Below are 18,835 nucleotides of genomic sequence, written 5' to 3' on the forward strand. Positions count from 1 at the left end.
ACAGCCCAGGTGCACCACAATGGGTCGTGCTTGGTCGAAGTTGGTACCTAGCACTTGGCATATGGCACTCTGTGCTTCTCCCTTAGCCAGTGACCATGCCTCCATTAATACGGTGGACCTGTTTAACAAATGGATTTCTACCTCTTTAAACTCAGTTTTGCCTTGCAAACTAAGGGTGAAAAAACCTGCTCATAAGTTTAGTCCCTGGTTTTCGTCTTCTCTATTGGACCTTAGAAAGAACTGTAAAAAATTTGAGAGAATTTGGAGAAAAGATTATAATCCTTCTGCTAAAGAAGCCTATAGATCAGCTATTAGATTTTACCATCATAATATTAAGACAACACAAGCTCTATATTACAGCAGTAGAATAGAGAACTCGTCCACTTCTCAGAAAGAAATCTTTCAGATCTTCAAGGAGCTCACTTTACCCCCTATGCCGTCCTCCCCGGTGGAAGCTTCTATTATGCATAGTAATGTATTAGCGGCTCACTTTCAAGACAAGATTAACAAGATATACTCCGGTTTTCCTCCATCTCCCTCTCAGAATAATCTCATGGGACAGGAGATGAATTCTCCTATGGGTATGACCCAGTTAACCAATTTTTCCCCCCTCACAGTTACTCTGATTGGGAATTTTCTTGCCAATATCAAATCGGGTTCTCCCTTGGATCCGGCCCCTCCTTCTATTCTTTTGAAGGCAGCAGATATTGTTGTTGGTCCTTTGACAGAAATACTTAATAATTCCTTGTCCGCTGGTATTCTTCCCAGTTCCCTCAAACATGCAATCATAAAGCCTCTCTTAAAAAAAAACCTAGGATGGATCCCTCTGTCTTAGATAATTATCGACCCATTGCCCTTCTTCCTATATTGGCAATAATTCTGGAGAAGCACGTGAACCTGCAATTGACCAGGCATCTTGAGAGCCACAATCATTTACATCCTTCTCAAATGGGTTTCAGAACTCATCACAGTACAGAATCGGCACTCCTTACTGTAACTGAATCTGCTCGGCAACTTCTAGATCAAGGTGGTCATGCTGCTATTATCCTCCTTGATCTTAGTGCAGCATTTGACACTGTCGATCATACTCTTCTCCTTGATAGACTTTCCAAGATAGGGTTAGGAGGTCCAGCCCTTGCCTGGCTCTCCTCCTTCCTCACGGGAAGATCCTTTCAAGTTTTGGATCGCTCTTTTTTGTCTGACGTCAGGTCTCTATCTTGTGGAGTCCCGCAGGGTTCATCTTTAAGCCCCACCTTGTTTAATATCTATCTGTCATCCTTGGCCACAGTAGTCGCTCCTTATAACCTCTCTATGGTCACTTATGCTGATGACACGCAATTGGTGGTTTCCCTCTCTAGTAGTAGGGACTCCCCCTCTGTCAACCTGGCCGACTGCATGAAAGATATTGGGGACTGGATGACCCTGTCGAAACTGAAATTTAATGACAGCAAATCAGAGGTAATGATTATAGGTAATTGCGCCCCTACCGCCCCTCTGGCTATGTACTCTGAGGCTTTTAACAGCCTGCCTCCTCCAATAACACAAGTAAAAAGCCTCGGCTTTCTGCTTGACCCACGCTTAACTATGGAGCCACAAGCTAAAAGAATCTCCTCGATCTGCTTCGGCTTAATTAGAAGTGTCAGGAAGATTCTTGGACTTCTGCCATTCTCTGCCAGAAGAATTCTTGTACAAGCCCTAGTTCTCTCCCGCCTGGACTACGGGAACTCCCTATATCTTAGTTCTCCAGATTATGTAATAAAGAGGCTGCAGGTTACGCAGAACGCAGCAGCTAGACTTCTCATGAATACCCCAAGGCATCTTTCCGCTAAACCAGCACTTGCAGCTCTTCATTGGCTCCCGATTAAGCAGCGCATTCAGTTTAAAGCTCTGTGTCTTGTTCACAGAGCCTTACACAATAAGGGTCCTCTTTCCCTTAGAAAACGTATCTTTCTTTACTCGCCCCTTAGACCTCTTAGATCTCGTTCTTCTCGACAGGTTTACATCCCTTCAGTCAAGAGATCATGGGGAGGTAATTCGTTCTCCATCAGGGCTGCTCGGCTCTGGAATGCCCTGCCCTTTGAATGCCGTCAGGAATCCTCTGAACTTCTCTTTAGGAGGAAGTTTAAAACCATTCTCTTTCCCAGTTAATCTGCTTCCCCTGGCTCTTCCGACATTCATGGTGTACTTTAGCGCTGGGATGCCCCCGGGTAGCCATGCGCTCTACAAATCTATAAACTAAACTAAACTAAACCAGTCAGGACAAATATCCTGACAGAAGTGCTTCAGCCGGGGGTGTCAACATCGGAACCGTTGTTGCCCTTCAATGAGGCTCTTACAGACGTCCTTCTGGGTACGTGGTCCAAACCCAGCACAGGGGCTCCTGTGAATAGGACGGTCGGTCGCCGCCATAGACCCGCTCCCAGCGACCCTAGTTTCCTAACACAACACCCCACTCCTGAGAGCTTGGTTGTCCAAGCCTCTACTTCACGTGGTGCCTTCCCTTCCGCTCCCCCGGATAGGGAATCCAAGAGGCTGGATCAGCTTGGGAAGAAGATGTTTTCTTCCTCCAGCCTGGCATTGAGGTCTGTAAACACCTCTTGCCTATTGGGCCGTTATTCCCATACTTTATGGAATACGGTGGCGCAAGTGCTGCCCCAGGTCCCGGAGGGCGTGCAGGACACTCTCACCCAGGCTGTAAAGGATGGGAGAGATGCAGCCAAGTTTACAATCCGGTGTGGCTTGGATACTACCGACTCACTGGGCAGAGCTATTTCATTGTCAGTGGCCCTTCGTCGCCACGCCTGGCTACGTTCCACTGGTTTTTCAGGGGATGTTCAGTCCAGCTTGATGGACATGCCCTTTGATGGCTCTCGCCTTTTTGGCGAAAAGGCAGACTCCGCGCTTGAGAGGTTCAAGGATTCTCGAGCCACGGCCAGATCCTTGGGCCTTTCAACGCCAGCAAGACAGCAGACAGCAGTCTGTTTTTCGTCCCTTCCGAGGCTTCAGGAGGGGCGTGGTACCACGCCAGCCACAGTTTAGCCACCGTCCTCAGGCTTCACAGCATCCCGGAAGAGGACGTGGTCGTGGTACCATCAGACCCAGAGGGTCTGGCCAGAGGTCGGCCGCCACACAGCCTCCCTCCACTGCGCCCAAGCCCTCCTAGTGTGGTTCTGCGGGATCACATCCGTCCAGTTGGAGGGAGGATTCGTTTTCATCTCCCTCACTGGCTTTCCATCACCACGGACAAGTGGGTCCTGCAGATCATACGGAAGGGCTACTCCCTTCCCTTCCAGTCTTTCCCTCCTTCTATCCCTCCGACAAAGGAATGGCTGATGGAGGACCATTTAGCTTTGCTCCGCGAGGAAGTTTCGGCTCTTTTGGCCAAGGGAGCCATAGAAAGAGTCCCGATATCAGAAGTAGGCAGTGGTTGTTATTCCCGCTACTTTCTGATTCCCAAAAAGAATAAAGGCCTTCGCCCTATTTTGGATTTAAGGGACGTCAATCTCTTCCTCAAGAAGGAGAAATTCAAGATGCTCACTCTTGCTCAGGTTTTGTCTAGACCAAGGAGACTGGATGGTAGCGTTGGATTTGCAGGATGCTTATTTCCATATTCCCATCCTGCCAAGCCACAGGCGTTACCTGCGGTTCAAGGTGGGCCACAAGCACTTTCAGTTTACCGTGCTTCCTTTCGGTCTCACCAGTGCCCCTCGGGTGTTCACAAAGGTGATGGCGGTGGTGGCAGCTCATTTGCGCAGGTCAGGGATTTCAGTCTTCCCCTACCTGGACGATTGGCTGTTGAAGGCTCCTACGCCCCAGGCTCTCGTCACCCACCTCCAGGCGACGGCGGACCTCTTGGATTCGCTGGGGTTCACTATAAATGTGCCGAAGTCACACCTGACTCCCTCTCAGAAGCTCTCTTTCATCAGAGATGTTCTGGACACAGTGCAGTATCGGGCTTATCCTCCCGATCAGCGGGTTCAGGATATTCAGGTTATGATTCCGATGTTTCGGCCTCTATCCTGGATCTCGGTGAGACAGACTCTGAGGCTGCTGGGACTCATGGCTTCCTGCATCCTGTTGGTCAAGCATGCCAGATGGCGCATGAGGGCTCTGCAGTGGGACCTGAAGTTCCAATGGGCACAGCATCAGGGAAATCTTACCGACGTAGTTCAGATCTCGGAGAGGACTGCGGAAGATCTGCAGTGGTGGTTAGTGAACTGCGGGTGGGTCAAGGGCAGACCCCTCTCCCTTCCCCAACCAGATCTAACGGTAGTGACAGATGCGTCACTTATGGGATGGGGCGGCCATCTGGGGGAGGTGGAGATCAGAGGTCACTGGTCTCCGGCGGAATCCGGGCTCCACATCAATTTGTTGGAGCTTCTGGCGATCCGGCTAGCATTAAAAGCATTTCTTCCTGTTGTGAAAGGGAAGGTGGTGCAGGTGTTCACAGACCACACTACCGCAATGTGGTACTGCAACATGCAGGGCGGTGTGGGGTCGTGGACCCTTTGTCAAGAGGCTTTACGTCTCTGGACATGGATGGAACAGCAGGGCATGACCCTGGTGGTTCAACACCTGGCAGGTTCTCTGAACGCCAGAGCAGACGAACTCAGCCGAAAATGCTTAGAGGATCACGAATGGTGTCTCCATACGGAGGTGGCGCAAGGACTCTTTCAGCAGTGGGGAGAGCCTTGGTTAGATCTGTTCGCCTCCGCAGAGAACGCGCAATGTCAGCAGTTTTGCGCGTTGGAGTTTCCAAGGGGGCTATCGCTAGGCGACGCTTTTCGTCGCAATTGGAGTTCAAGCCTCCTGTACGCCTTTCCGCCTATACCACTTCTGCCCAGAGTTCTCAAGAAAATCAAGAACGACCGGGCCCAAGTAATCCTTGTGGCTCCAGATTGGGCACGGAGAGTTTGGTATCCAGAGCTTCTCAAAATGAGCATCGGTCCTCCAATCAGGCTGCCTCTTCGGGAGGATCTTCTGTCGTAGCAGCAGGGGAAGGTTCTCCACCCGAACCTGTCAACTCTGCGCCTTCATGCGTGGAGATTGAGCAGCGACAGTTGATGGTTTATGACCTCCCTCCTGAGGTCTGTGATGTAATTCTGGCAGCCAGGCGTCCCTCTACTAAGTCGATCTACGCCTGCCGTTGGAAACGTTTTGTTTCTTATTGCTCAGAGAGGTCTATTGATCCTCTTTCTTCTTCTCTGTCTAACATCCTTTTGTTTATTTTGTCTCTTGCCCAGCAGGGTTCCTCCTTGGGGACTCTCAAGGGCTATCTTGCAGCCTTATCGGCTTTTCTTCAGTTGCCTGATCAACCATCTCTGTTTAAATCACCTATAGTACAGAGGTTTTTGAAAGGGCTTGTACATCTGTTTCCGCCTGTGCCTTTCGTTATGCCCCAGTGGGATCTTAATCTGGTTCTTACCTTCCTTATGTTTGCTCCTTTCGAGCCTTTGCATAACGGTCCTCTCCGGCTGCTCACTATTAAGACAGCCTTTTTCGTGGCAATTACATCTGCCAGGAGAGTAAGTGAGCTGCAGGCTTTATCTTATAAATATCCTTATCTCATGATATATCCTGACAAGGTGGTGTTGAGAACTCGTGCCTCTTTCCTCCCCAAGGTGGTGACCCCTTTCCATCTGGGTCAAAATATCACCCTGCCCACCTTCTTTCCACCACCGCATCCCTCTAAGGAAGAGGAGCGTCTCCATCGACTGGACCCAAAAAGAGCATTATCGTTCTACCTTGACCGCACTAAAGAGTTCCGGGTGGACGACCAACTCTTTGTGGGGTACGTTGGTGCAAAGAATGGTCGGGCAGTACAGAAGCGATCCGTTTCGCGCTGGGTCGTTCTCTGTATAAAAATATGCTACGCTTTGGCGAAGAAGCAGCCTCCCGAGGGCTTGAGAGCTCATTCCACTAGGGGGAAAGCTGCTACCACTGCGTTGGCACGTGGCGTACCGGTGGTGGACATATGTCAGGCTGCAACGTGGGCTTCCTTACACATGTTTGGGAAGCACTACTGCCTGGACAGTCAGGTGAGGAGAGAGGGGCATTTTTCCCGTTCTGTCTTACAGGACTTCCTTGTATAAAAAAAAATCTCCTTCAGACCCACCACCAGGGGTTATAGCTTGGGTATCTATTCTAAGGTAAGGAAGCTGCAGCTAGAAGTCTCTATCAGATGAACAAGTTACTTACCTTCGGTAACGAGGTATCTGGTAGAGACTCTATCTAGCTGCAGATTCCTTACACCCACCCAAGCCTCCCCGCTCTAGGGAATTTTTTCTCATGTACATATGTGTTTATATGTGTGTGTGTGTGTGTATGTGTGTGTATATATATATATATATATATATGTTTCATTTTGACAACTTTTTGCCTTTCTTAAAGACATGATAGTGTTTTTCTCCAAACAGTCAGAGAGGTTAAAAGTGTATTGGTTGGTTCTTCCATGACTCTGTGCTTCTAGCGCGGGAAGTTGTGGAAAAGAACTGACGTACGCGCGCCGAGATGGCGTCTATATAGACAACCGTGATGTCATAGACGAGTCCAACGACGCTGGCGACGCACGCGGAGCTGGTCCACGCACGCGGATCCGAACGACGCCGTCCGACGGCGCGCGCGCAGGGTACTGCTCCCAAAAACCCCTGGATTCGAAGCTGACGCCAGGGAATTCTAAGGTAAGGAATCTGCAGCTAGATATAGTCTCTACCAGATACCTCGTTACCAAAGGTAAGTAACTTGTTCATCACTGTCACGTGGACGGTCCCACCACCACTCACGGAGCTGCATGCAATTGTTGTTGTCCTGGCAAAAATAGTCTGGTAAGTCACATAAAAGAAAGCCTAAGAAGTGGAAAGGGTCTTAGACTTCTCGGCGTCCATCCAAATCCTCGGACGGGATGAAGGAGTGTCTGCATCCCAGGCCTGGGGCCTCTGTGGAGCCCCAGCCAGGGACAGGGTGGGGGAAATGCTCCCCTCACGTTCCTGGAGCTGGAGTGACCCCCCTATCCTACTACATGAGGTCCGGGAGTCTATGCACCTCATTTTTGGTTGGCCTGGCCTATCAGGAGAGCATTCAGGCCCCATGGGTTCAGGAGGGGCCTATACTGGATTTCCACTGGCAGGAACTCCCTTGGTGCCAGTCGGACACCATGAGTCTGGTGCTGGATCTGGAGTGGCGCCACCTGAGTGACTGAAACCTTCTGCAGCACCCGCTTGCGTGTCGACGTCCTTGCCACATCAACTCCACCATCCCTATTGTCTGCGACTCTGCCACGGAGCAGGACCAGCATCGTACAATGCTGGTTCCAATGCCGCCCAGAGTTATGTCTTCCAGATCAGGGCCAGGGCCTTTTGTCTAAGACAGACCTGGTATAGGGAATGAATGGGAGGGTTATGTCGACCCTGATAAATATCCCCACCAATTGGATGTTCCTGAGGATACCTGGCAATATGGATCTGGCGGATGCCAGTGGGTTAGACACCTCATCTGAGACTAACTCTGCCTCCCCTCCTTCTGTGTCTATGGAGGAGGGGGGCTCTTTAGCTATGCTGGTGCATTGGGCAGCTGACATCTTGGACCTTTAGTTGCCCTCAGTGGCAGTCAAGACCGTATTGACAGAGGTGCTTCAACCGGGACTGCCGCCTCTGAACTCTTGCTCCCTGTCAATGAATCCTCCTCGGACCCAGGGCCAAGCCCTCCACTGGGGCTCCTGTGCACAGGACGATTGCCTGCCACTACTGCCCCATTTCAGGAGACCCTAGTTTCCTCACCCAGAACCCGCTTTGGAGAGTTTGGTGGTCCTAGCTTTGACTTCAAGAATCAACCCTAGCCCATTCCCTCCACTCCATCGGATCCTAGAGGCCGGATACCTCTATCAAGAGAAGGTTGTCTTTTTGCCAGCCTAGCACTGCAGTTCGTGAATGCTGCGTGGCTCTTGAGCCATTATTCCCACATAATCTGGGGCTCAGTTGCGCATGTACTGCCAATGGTCTCTGTGGAGGCCAGAGTCTTACTTTCTCAGGCTAGTGCCACAAGAGAGAGGTGGTAAAGTTCCTCATTCATTGTGGTCTGGACACAATCGATTTGCTGAGCAGAGCAATTTCTTTGTCGGTGGCCCTTCGGCACCATGCTGACCAGGAACTTCTGTCTTTTTCAGGGATGTCCAAGCATTGCTAATGGGTTTTCCCCTTGACTCCTGTTTCTTCGAAGAAAAGACAGACTCTGTGCTAGAGCGCTATGGCCAGGTCCGTGGGCCTCTCTCTGGCCCTTTGTCAGCCCCGGTCTGCCTTTCGTGGCCATGTAAGGGGCTTCCAACCAGTTCAGTGCCCTCCCAGCCCCCATGGCCTGCAAACTTCCACATCTTTTCGTGGCCGAGGATGCAGTTGGTACAGACAGTGTGGGGTAGGTAGCCAGATGTTGAGCTAGTCCACCACTGCCCGACAGCCAACGTCTCCATACCCTTTTAGTTTGCCCACCTACCAGCATGGTCACCAAGTGGGGAGCAGGATAAACCATCAGCTGCCCCACTGAAGGTCAATAACATCAGACCGTTGGGTACTACAGATTGTACAAAGGAGCTACTCCCTCCTCTTTGTAGCTACCCTTCAGCCCATGCCTCCCGCTTACGAAGAGTTTGTAGAGGTCCATCTTTCCCTATTCTGACAGGAAGTGCTGATCCTCTCGGCCAAGGAATCAGTAGAGGGTGTGCCAGCATCAGAAATAGGCCATGGTTGCTATTACCCCTGCTTACTGGTGCCCAAGAAAGATGGAAGCCTTTGTCCTGCACTAGACCTGCACCTTCTAAATCTCTTCCCCAAACGGGAAATCCAAAATGCTCACACTTGCTCAAATTTTGTCTGCCCCAGACACGGGAGACTGAATGGTAGCATTTTTGCAGGATGCAAGGGGATGGCGGTGGTCGCAGCACACACATGGAGATCTGGGGTTCCAGTCTTCCCCCTAGCTTGAAAGTTAGCAGTTGAAGGCGGCTCGACCCAGGGGTCATCTCCCACCTCCAGATTATGCTGAACCTCCAACACTCGCTGGGTTTCACTATCAACGTGCAAAAGCAAAATTGACTCCATTACAGAGGCTCCCTGTAGGAAAATGGCTCCTTGTTGCAGTTACCCCCCCCCCCCACACTTTTTACCTGATATTGATGCTGACTTGACTTGATATTGTGCTGAGATCCTGCTAACCAGGCCCCAGCACCAGTGTTCTTTCACTACAAATGTAGACCAGGGATGGTCCCTAAGGGCTGCAGCATGTGTTGTGCCACCCTAAGGGACCCCTCACCTAACACATGCACACTGCCATTGCAGATTGTGTGTGTTGGTGGGGTGCCCTCAGGATGGCATGTACACAAAATGCTGCCTGTGGCATAGGTAAGTCACCCCTCTAGCAGGCCTTAAAGCCCTAAGGCAGGGTGCACTATACCACAGATGAGGGCATAGCTGCTCGGGCAATATGCCCCTACAGTGTCTAAGTCCATTCTTTGACGTTGTAAGTACAGTGTGGCCATATTAAGTAGATGGTTTGGGACTTTGTCAAAACGAACTCCACAGCTCCATAATGGCTACATTGAACACTGGTAAGTTTGGTGTCAAACTTCTCAGGTTAATAAACCCACACTAATGCCAGTGTTGGATTTATTTAAAAAAAAAAATTGCACAGAGGGCATCTTAGAGGTGCCTCCTGTATTTTACTCAATCCTTCAGTGCAGGACTCACTGGTCTGTGCCAGCCTGCCACTGAGAGACGAGTTTCTGACCCCCCTGGGGTAAGAGCCTTTGTGCTCTCTGAGGCCAGAAACAAAGCCTGCACTGGGTGGAGGTGCTTCACATCTCCCCCCTGCAGGAACTGTAACACCTAGCAGTGAGCCTCAAAGGCTCAGGCTTCGTGTTACAATGCCCCAAGGCACTCCAGCTAGTGGAGGTGCCCGCCCCCCCGAATTCAGCCCCCACTTTTGGCAGCAAGTCCGGGGAGATAATGAGAAAAACAAGGAGGAGTCACCCCCTCACCAAGGTCCACCCCTAAGGTGACCAGAGCTGAAGTGTCCCCCTCCTTGGAAAATCTTCCATCTTGTTTTGGAGGGTTTAGCCCAGTAGGGATTAGGGATTTTCTCCTCTCCCCAAAGGTAGGGAGCACAAGGAGGGTGTTGCCACCCTCAAGGGCAGTAGCCATTTGCTACTGCCCTGTGACCCTAACACACCCCTAAATTCAGTATTTAGGGGCGACCCTGAAACTGGGATTTCAGATTCTTTACGACCTCACAAGAAGGACTGCTGAGCCGAAAACCTTGCAGAGAAGAAAAGGAGATGACAACTGACTTGGCCCTAGCCCTTCAGGCCTGTCTCCTACTTGGAAAAGTTGCAAGAAGGGAAGTGACGCGTTCTGCAGGACCAGCGACCTCTGACAAACCCCCAGGGCACTGCCTGCATCACCGAGGACCAAGAACTCCCGTGGGCAGCGGCTCTGCCCAACCAGAAGAAAGGAAACTATCTTCAAAGGGACTCTCATCTCACTCCTGAAGCGCGAGTCCCCACCACTCTGCACTCGACGCCCCTGGCTTGTGTCCGGAGAAACCAAGCAGCCAGAGAGGGACCCTAGGCGATTCCGATGACGTGTCCACCCTGGGCCGCCCTCCCTGCACCCCCAAGACGACGCCTGCAGAGGGAATCTAGAGGGACCCCCCTGACTGCGACTGCCCGGTACGAAGAAACCCGACGCCTAGAAGAAGCACACCACCCGCAGGCCCGTGAAGAACCTACCACCGGTGCAGCATTGACCAGCAGGGAGCCCCCACCCTTGCCCAGTCGGTGGCTGGCCCGAGAGGCCCCCCTGTGCCCTTCCTGCAACGTCTGAGTCACCCCCGGGTCCCTCCATTGAAACCTAATACAAACTTGACGCCCTGTTTGCCCACTGCACCCGACTGCCCCTGTGCCGCTGAGGGTGTGCTTTGTGTGCCTACTTGGGCCCCCCCCAGTGCCTGATCTGCTCCCCGAGGACGCAGGTACTTACTTGCCAGCAGACTAGAACCGGAGTACCCCTGTCTCCATAGGCGCCTATGTTATTTGGGCTCCTCTTTGACCTCTGCACCTGACCGACCCTGTGTTGCTGGTGCTGGGTATTTGGGGTTGACTTGAACCCCCAACGGTGGGCTGCCTATGCCCCGGAGACTGAACTTGTAAGTGCTTTACTTACTATATTAATCAACTTGTACTTACCTCCCCCAGGAAGTGTTGAATTCTGCACTGTGTCCACTTTTAAAATAGCTTATTGCCATTTTATGCCAAACCGTGTACATTACTGTTTTGATTAAAAGTCCTATCCATACCTATGTAAAGTACCTTACATTTAATGTACTTACCTGCAATTTGACTCTTGTGGTTCTAAAATAAACTAAGAACATAATCTTTTTCTATATAAAAACCTATTGGCCTGGAGTTAAGTCATTGAGTTTGTGTTCTCATTTATTTCCTGTATGTGTACAATACATACTTAACACTACCCTGTGAAAAGTCTAAGTGCTCAACCATACTACCACAAATAAAGCATTAGTATTATCTATCATTACCTCTGTCAAGCCTCTTGGGGAAACCCTGGACTCTGTGCACGCTATCGCTCACTTTGAGATAGTATATACAGAGCCAGCTTCCTACAATGGTGGCAGCGGTGGAATAGACCAGTCAGTCCTGCACTGAAGGATTGGGTAAAACACAAGGGGGCATCTCTAAGCTGCCCTCTCTGTGCATTTTTTTTATAAATCCAACACTGACATCAGTGTGGGTTTATTATTCTAAGACGTTTGATACCAAACTTCCCAGTGTTCAGTGTAGCCATTATGGAACTGTGGAGTTTGTTTTGACAAACTCCCAGATATACTTAATATGGCCACACTGTAGTTCCAGTTTCTGAGAATGGACTTAGACACTGTAGGAGCATATTGCTCATGCAGCTTTGCCCTCACCTGTGGTCTAGTGCACCCAGCCTTATGGCTTTAGGGCCTGCTAGAGGGGTGACTTACCTATGTCACAGGCAGTATTTTGTGTGCATGGCAGCCTCAGGGCGATGCCATGTCGACTTTGCCTTTTTCCTCCCACCAACACATACAATCTGCCATGGCAGTGTGCATGTGTTAGGGGAGGGGCCCCTTGGGGTGGCACAACACATGCTGCAGCCCCTAGGGACATTCCCTGTTCAGAGGGCCCTTGGTACCACTGGTACCTATTACAAGGGACTGTCAAGTCAGCATCAATATCAGGCAAAAAGTGTGTGTATGTGTGGGGGTGTGGGTAACTGCAACAAGGAGCCATTTTCCTACACTCCCCTTCTTCTGAGCTGTTTTGGACACGGTGCAGTTTCGGGCTTAGCTTTCTGATCAGCGAGTCCTGAATATTCAGCCTGTGATATTAATGTTTCAGCCTCTGTTCTAGATTTCAGTGAGACAGACTCTGAGGCTGCTTGGCCTCATAGCTTATTGCATACTACTAACATATTCCCGTTGGCATATGCAGGCTCTGCAGTGGGGCTTGAAGTTCCAGTAGGCACAGCATCAGGATAATCTCTCCAACATGGTACAGATATCGGAGGGAACTGCAAAAGATAAGTAGCAATGCTTAATGAACCGTGAGTGGGACAGTGGCAGACCCTTTTCCCTTCCTCAACCAGAGCTTACTTTAGTGACAGATGCATCACTCCTGGGCCGGGGCGGCTACCTTGGAGAAGTGGAGTTCAGTGGACTCCTGTATCGAGCGGAGTCTGAGCTCTACATAAAAGCTTCAGACGATTCCCTTGGTTTTGAAGGCCTTTCTACTGTCCATCAAGGAAAGGCTAGTGCGTGTGTTCACGGACAACACCACTGCCATGTGGTACTGCAACAAGTAAGGCAGGATGGGTTGTGGACCCTTTGTCAAGAGGCTCTGCGCATCTGTACATGGCTGGAACAACAGGACATTTCTTTGGTGGGTTAAAACCTGGAGGACTGTCTGAATGCCAGGGCAGACAAACTCTGCCGTCAAGCTTAGGGAATCACAAATGGCGTCTCCATCCAGAGGTGGTGCAAAGTCTCTTCCAATCTATTTGTCACCACCAAGAACAGGCAGTGTCAGCAGTTCTGCATGCTGGAGTTTCCAAGGCACACAAACTAGGGTTAACCATTTCCCCCCAGGAAACTGGGTAAAAACTCAATCATAAAACAGCAGGATCCTGAAGGAGTACTTTATATGTACTTTAATTTAAAGTTGATATACAAATTCAACCTAGAATGAAGTACAAAAAGACAACATAAATTTAATAATGCGTACCTCAAAATTAAATTGTGAAAAGGGTTTACCTTTATCTTTATCTCTGTCTATATATATATACAGTATATATATATATTAGTTTAGTAATGAGTATGGGTACTTGAAAAATATATGCAATCCATGTTCAGCCAGGGTTTAAAATGGAATGTGAAAAGCACCACCGACCCACAACAACAAAAAATAATTGTTAGTATATCTGCTGATGCCTAATAGAGATCAGTATGTCCGCCTAATACATCAAAGGCTTTCTGACCATAGTCCATTCAAGATTAAAAGTTTAGTTGAAAATGATCAAAATCAGAAAACAGGAGTCAGAGAGGATTTACTTTTGACATTTTGGTCTTAAATGGCTAAATAGTCTGCAAGAGCATCTTCGTGACAAAGCCAAATGGAAACACCCCTGAGGAATTAAAGAAATCTTCAACTCATTGAATATTCCACCATGTCCTGCAATTGAAAGATCAAGCCAAAAAATATATAAAGGAAAAGCTGAAGGCCTGAAGAAGTATAATCTTTCAAATAGTTTCTAAGCCAGATCACGAAGAATCTGACCGGGATGACCTTCATAAATGAACGAATCCTCAGGATTTATGAAGATCATGTCTGTCAGGTTTGGTGATGGAGAGTCTGCTATCCGGAGCTGTTGAGCATTTGCATCGGTCTTCCAGTGAAGCTGCCTCTTTGGGAGGATCTTCTATTGCTGCCACCAGGGAGGGTTTTGCTCCCAAACGTGCGCACACTCCTCCTTCGTACCCCGACATTGAGCAGAGACATTCGACAACCTTCAACTTTGATCCCAAAGTCTACAATGATATCCTGGTAGGCAGGCGTTCTTCCACCAATCTGTATACGACTGCAAAAGGGACACATTTGTGGCATGATGTGCATCTAAACTCATTGACCCCCTCTGTCAGCTTCTGTTTCTGAGGTACTGTCATTTTAAATCTCTTTGGCACAGCAGGGCTCTGCTCTGGGCATAGTTAAGGTATATCTTTCAGCCATTTATATGTTTTTGCATTTGTTGGACCAACCTTCCTTATTTAAGTCACCCATTGTGTTTGGCATTCCTCGAGGGTTTGCAGCATGTTCCCCTCTCTCCCTGGCCATTCATTATGTCCTAGTGGGTCTTGAACCTGATCCTTAATTTCCCTGATGTGTGCGCCTTTTGAACTGTTACACAATTGCCCTCTTCGGTTATTAACCAACAAACACACCCTTCTGGTGGGCATTACATTGGCCAGGCGGGTCAGTGTTTTGCACCTGCCTATACTTTTTATCCTGGCAAACCGGTGCTCTGGACGTGCCTCCTTCCTCACGAAGGTAGTCAACTCTTTCCAGGTGGGCCAGATGATCTCCCTGCCTACCTTTTTTGCCCTGCCTCATTCTTCTAAGGAAGCAGAGAGACTCCCCTGTTTGGATCCTAAAAGAGCATTGATGTCCTGCTTTGATCACACAGAAGAATTCGAGCTGGATGATTAACTCTTCTCAGGGTGCGATGAGGTCAAGAAAAGGAAGTCTGTGCATAAACAGTCTCCAGATGAACTGTGCTCTACATATACATTTGATATGCATTAGCCAAAAAGCAACCTGCTGAGGGCTTGCCTACACCTTCTACCAGAGCCAAGGCTGTGACCACTGCGGTAGTCCGTGGAGTTCCAGTCCTGGACATCTGTCGGACTGTAACGTGGTGCACACGTTCACAAAGCATAACTGCTTGAACAGTCTGATTTATTGGGTTGGGCTTTTTGCCTGTTTGGCCCTGCGGGACTTTCTGGTCTAACGTATTAGGGACGTATTGCTTGGGTATCTATTCTAAAGCAAGGAATCTGGGGCTAGAAGTCTGTCTGATGAACAAGCTACTTACCTTGGGTATTGCCTTCTCTGGGAGAGACTCTCTGTAGTCGCAGGTTCCTTATCAATCCTTCAATCCTCCTTGCTCTGTGACCTGACTAACAAAATAAGGGCTTCCCCTTACAAAGGGCTCTAACAGCTTACACCAGAGTTCTGTCTTCATCTTGACTCCACGTTTCTGGTGTGAAAAGTCATGAAAATGAACAGACGTCAGCCCTCTGGGGTGTCGCCTAAATAGGTACCATCTATGTCATTTCTGGTGCGGATGATGCTGGTACAAAGCTGAATGACGCCACCTAGTGGCATGCAAGGGTACCGCTCAAACAGTAAGGAATCTGCGACTAGATAGAACCTTTACCAGATAAGGCGTTGCTGAAGGTAACTAACTTGTTCCTTTGCTCCAAAGCCTAAGAATAGAGCATCAGTATGGATTACAGCCCTCAACTGTAGCTTAAAGAAGGGCTGTCATCGACTGTTGGGACTTGGTGCACCTCAGCACTATGCTTCTGCCATATCTCAATGACACTAGAATCATGAGGGAGAAGAGCACACTTCAGAGATATGAGTTTAGTCAATTATGACCAGTTTCTTTTTCTTCACTAACTTTGAGTGAGAGGAGCGAACTGCTGTAATGGGATTTATAATCTTTCTTGTTTTCAGGATCTCGGTGTCATCACAAAAGAAATGGTGGAGATGTTGTCCTCAGAAGACCCTGATATACAACTGACTATCACCCAGAAGTTTCGAAAACTTCTGTCTAAAGGTATATATTTACTGAGGTTAAACAGATACTGTGTCCTGGTATAGTGTGGAGTGCCAGGCAAGGGCATACTATAACTATGAAAGTGGCAGATGAATAAAACAAATTCAGTAATACTACAGTCTGACAGGAAAGTCCATTGAATTAGAGATTTCAGCATTATGGTAAGTGGGGGCAACACAGAAAATCAGTGGTGGCTGTAAATGTCTGCGTACCTTGTCAGTGATGGCTGGAAAATAGTATTTGGTGCGAGGTTGTGTTGAGTAGTAAATACTGCAGTTGAGATGCTTAATGTCTCCCTCAGGTAAGGTTGGTGAAACTAACCGATGGAGTGGTTGCATAGGACAGTCTGAGTTCAAAATGAGTTAGAAAGTATTCAGTCATGGTGTTGGCGGTCCTATAGCTTTCAGTGGTTTAGATTGGGGTGGAATGTGGAGAGGCAATTCAATTTGCTCACTTGTCAAGAACGTTTTAAGCCTTCTGTGGTCTTTATTTCGATCAAGCAGGAACCGAGTGTCTCTGGCAAAGCACCAACCACTGTCTAGCTCTGGTATTCTTTTAATGACTTAGGACACTAAAGCCCTCATTCCTCGTGGTGCCGGTCCGGCCTCCACATTACGACTGTGGCAAAAGCACCATGGTCGGACCGCCTGCACCACCACTTTTTCACAGGCCAACGGCCTGGCGGTGCCGACGGTCTTAATCAGCCAGAGCAGAACTGCAAGCAGCGCTGTCCTGGGGGATAAAGAGTCTCCTCTCTGCAAGCTTATACATGGCGGTTGGATTGCCATGTAAAAGCTGGTTGAGACGGGTTGCCGGGGGCCCCATGGGGGCCCATGCACATGGCAGGGGCTCCCATGGTCAGCCTTTCTCGCTTTTCACTGTCTGCTTGACTGACAGTAAAAAGCGTGGCGAATGCTGCTACACCCTATGCACCGCAACATTGCTGCCGACTCTATTATGAGCCGGCGTCAGTGTTGTTGGCTGTTTTCCGCTGGGTTGATTTCCGCCCGCCGACCCAGCAGGAAACTCTTAATAGCCCTCACAGTCAGGTCACTGCACTAGCGGTTTTCTGATTGCGCGGCTTTGGCGGACGGGTGTTTCTGTTCGCTGGTCGTAATGAGGGCCTGAATGATTTCGGTTTTAATATTTTGAAGACCAGAGGACCAAATATCTTGTACCTCTCTTGGGCAGTGCCTAACATTGTTTTTACTTGGTGAAAAAGCAAGTTGGGAAGATCTAGCATCTTTCATTGGGCTTAACTGAAGAGTAACCCACATCTAGTTTTTTGTGTTGTGGAAGACCAAGTGCCAGAATTAGTAGGTCTTTATCAAGATCTAGCATATAGTACTGTATGCTGTGAGGAATTATTTATGTTGGGTAATGCTCTTTAATGGCTTCCAAATCTGTTGAAGATTCAAAGACTAGAGAAGCTAAAGTAGGTCAGTAACTGTTATGTATTTAGAATGGACGCACTAATACATGCTCGTGATCTGGCTGTGCCTCTCTGTTTTGCTGTGCCATAGAGCCCAATCCTCCAATTGATGAAGTGATCAACACCCCTGGAGTAGTGGAACGGTTTGTGGAGTTCCTGAAGAAAAATGATCATTACACACTGCAGGTAAAGGATGTGCTACTGAGAAGTGGTATCTCGGGGCTCATGGTGGGGCAGGGGTATTATCATAAGGACTAACGCAGCATTCTGGGGGGAGGGATGATGATGAGGTGGTGATGCTAGTGATATAGAAACAATTAGATAATTAGAAGATTCATCTCTGAATGTGTACAAGATGGAATTCACTCATGACATTGAAGACCCTCAGCCAGTTTATTGTACACTTGTTACTAAATAAGATGTTTGGGAATATATTCCAAAAATACCCCCACAAAAATAACAAATGACTTTTTTATGAGGATACCTCTAGCACATTAATTGAGAACTGCAACTCCTGGGCTCTTGTCACTTCTGTCTCCTTTCTGAAACATGCACACATTGTTGCTTCTGCCATAGATATCCGTGCACTCTTTCAGACTTCTTAAAGTTTAGATTTCAAGAATCTTGATCATCCCCTGGCTCTTTGTGTTAAAATGTTAACTTGTACTTGCCACCCTAATGAACCCATTTTTACATTGATTTCATGTTATTTAGCATTTATATTATAGACAGTCCATCGTGTGATGCCTTGGCAGTGCTTCTGGTACGCTAGAGATGACATTACAGATTTTTCAGAGTTTCAACCCCAGACTTGGATTCTGATATGGTTTATGGTGGTGTGCAGACAGTAGAATGAATGGCAATGTGCCTCTGTAAGGTAAATGTTCAGGCTTTAGACAGTTGTGCGTTGATGAGTGACACTGGAATGCTAACATATCGTTTTGTTATGTGTGCATTCCCTTTGCCTAGCAAATATGTGCATGTGTGGTTGGTATCTCAAGAAAGCAAGTGCTGTTCACTGCCCTAACTGGCAAATGTTTGTATATTTGGGGTGTTTTGAATATATGTTCAGAGCTCTGTCTTAAATGTGTTCTGTTGAATAGTGAATTGTGTCTCTTGGTTAACATTGCTGTTATGAGCACAGTGTTGCCCAACAATAAGGTATATGTGTGCTTTGGTGCATTGTAATGTTGTTTATAATCATTAGTTTGCATCTATGTTTGTTTTTAATAACTATATTTTTTCAAGAGTGTGTTTGTTCCCCAGAAGTGCTTAGAAGTTAGGTAATATGTTGTTATAGATGAGTTTCTGTGTTGCATTAACATGGCAATAGGTTTTGACAAAAGTAAAACCAGTTTCCACAGTTATGTTTTTTTTTTTAATATAGTAAGTTGTAGCAACTACAAACCACAGCAATACAGGATGTAACATAGTTTTTCCTTGGTCTCTAAATGCAACTTTGTAAAGACTGAAATATGTT

At 48.2% G+C, this 18,835-nt stretch overlaps 1 protein-coding gene across 2 annotated transcripts in view; it reads left to right on the forward strand.

Moving 5' to 3' along the window:
• Window positions 1-18,835, forward strand: part of KPNA6 (karyopherin subunit alpha 6) — a 400,095-nt gene that overhangs the window by 91,138 nt on the left and 290,122 nt on the right. For both annotated transcript variants that reach the window (XM_069223331.1, XM_069223332.1), the window contains 2 exons: window positions 15,821-15,923; window positions 17,447-17,541. In XM_069223331.1, the coding sequence (XP_069079432.1) occupies window positions 15,821-15,923; window positions 17,447-17,541 (198 nt within the window). The remainder of the gene's footprint in view (window positions 1-15,820; window positions 15,924-17,446; window positions 17,542-18,835) is intronic.

The sequence above is a fragment of the Pleurodeles waltl genome, chromosome 3_1 (assembly GCF_031143425.1).
Source record: "Pleurodeles waltl isolate 20211129_DDA chromosome 3_1, aPleWal1.hap1.20221129, whole genome shotgun sequence".
NCBI classification, from domain to species: Eukaryota; Metazoa; Chordata; class Amphibia; order Caudata; family Salamandridae; genus Pleurodeles; species Pleurodeles waltl.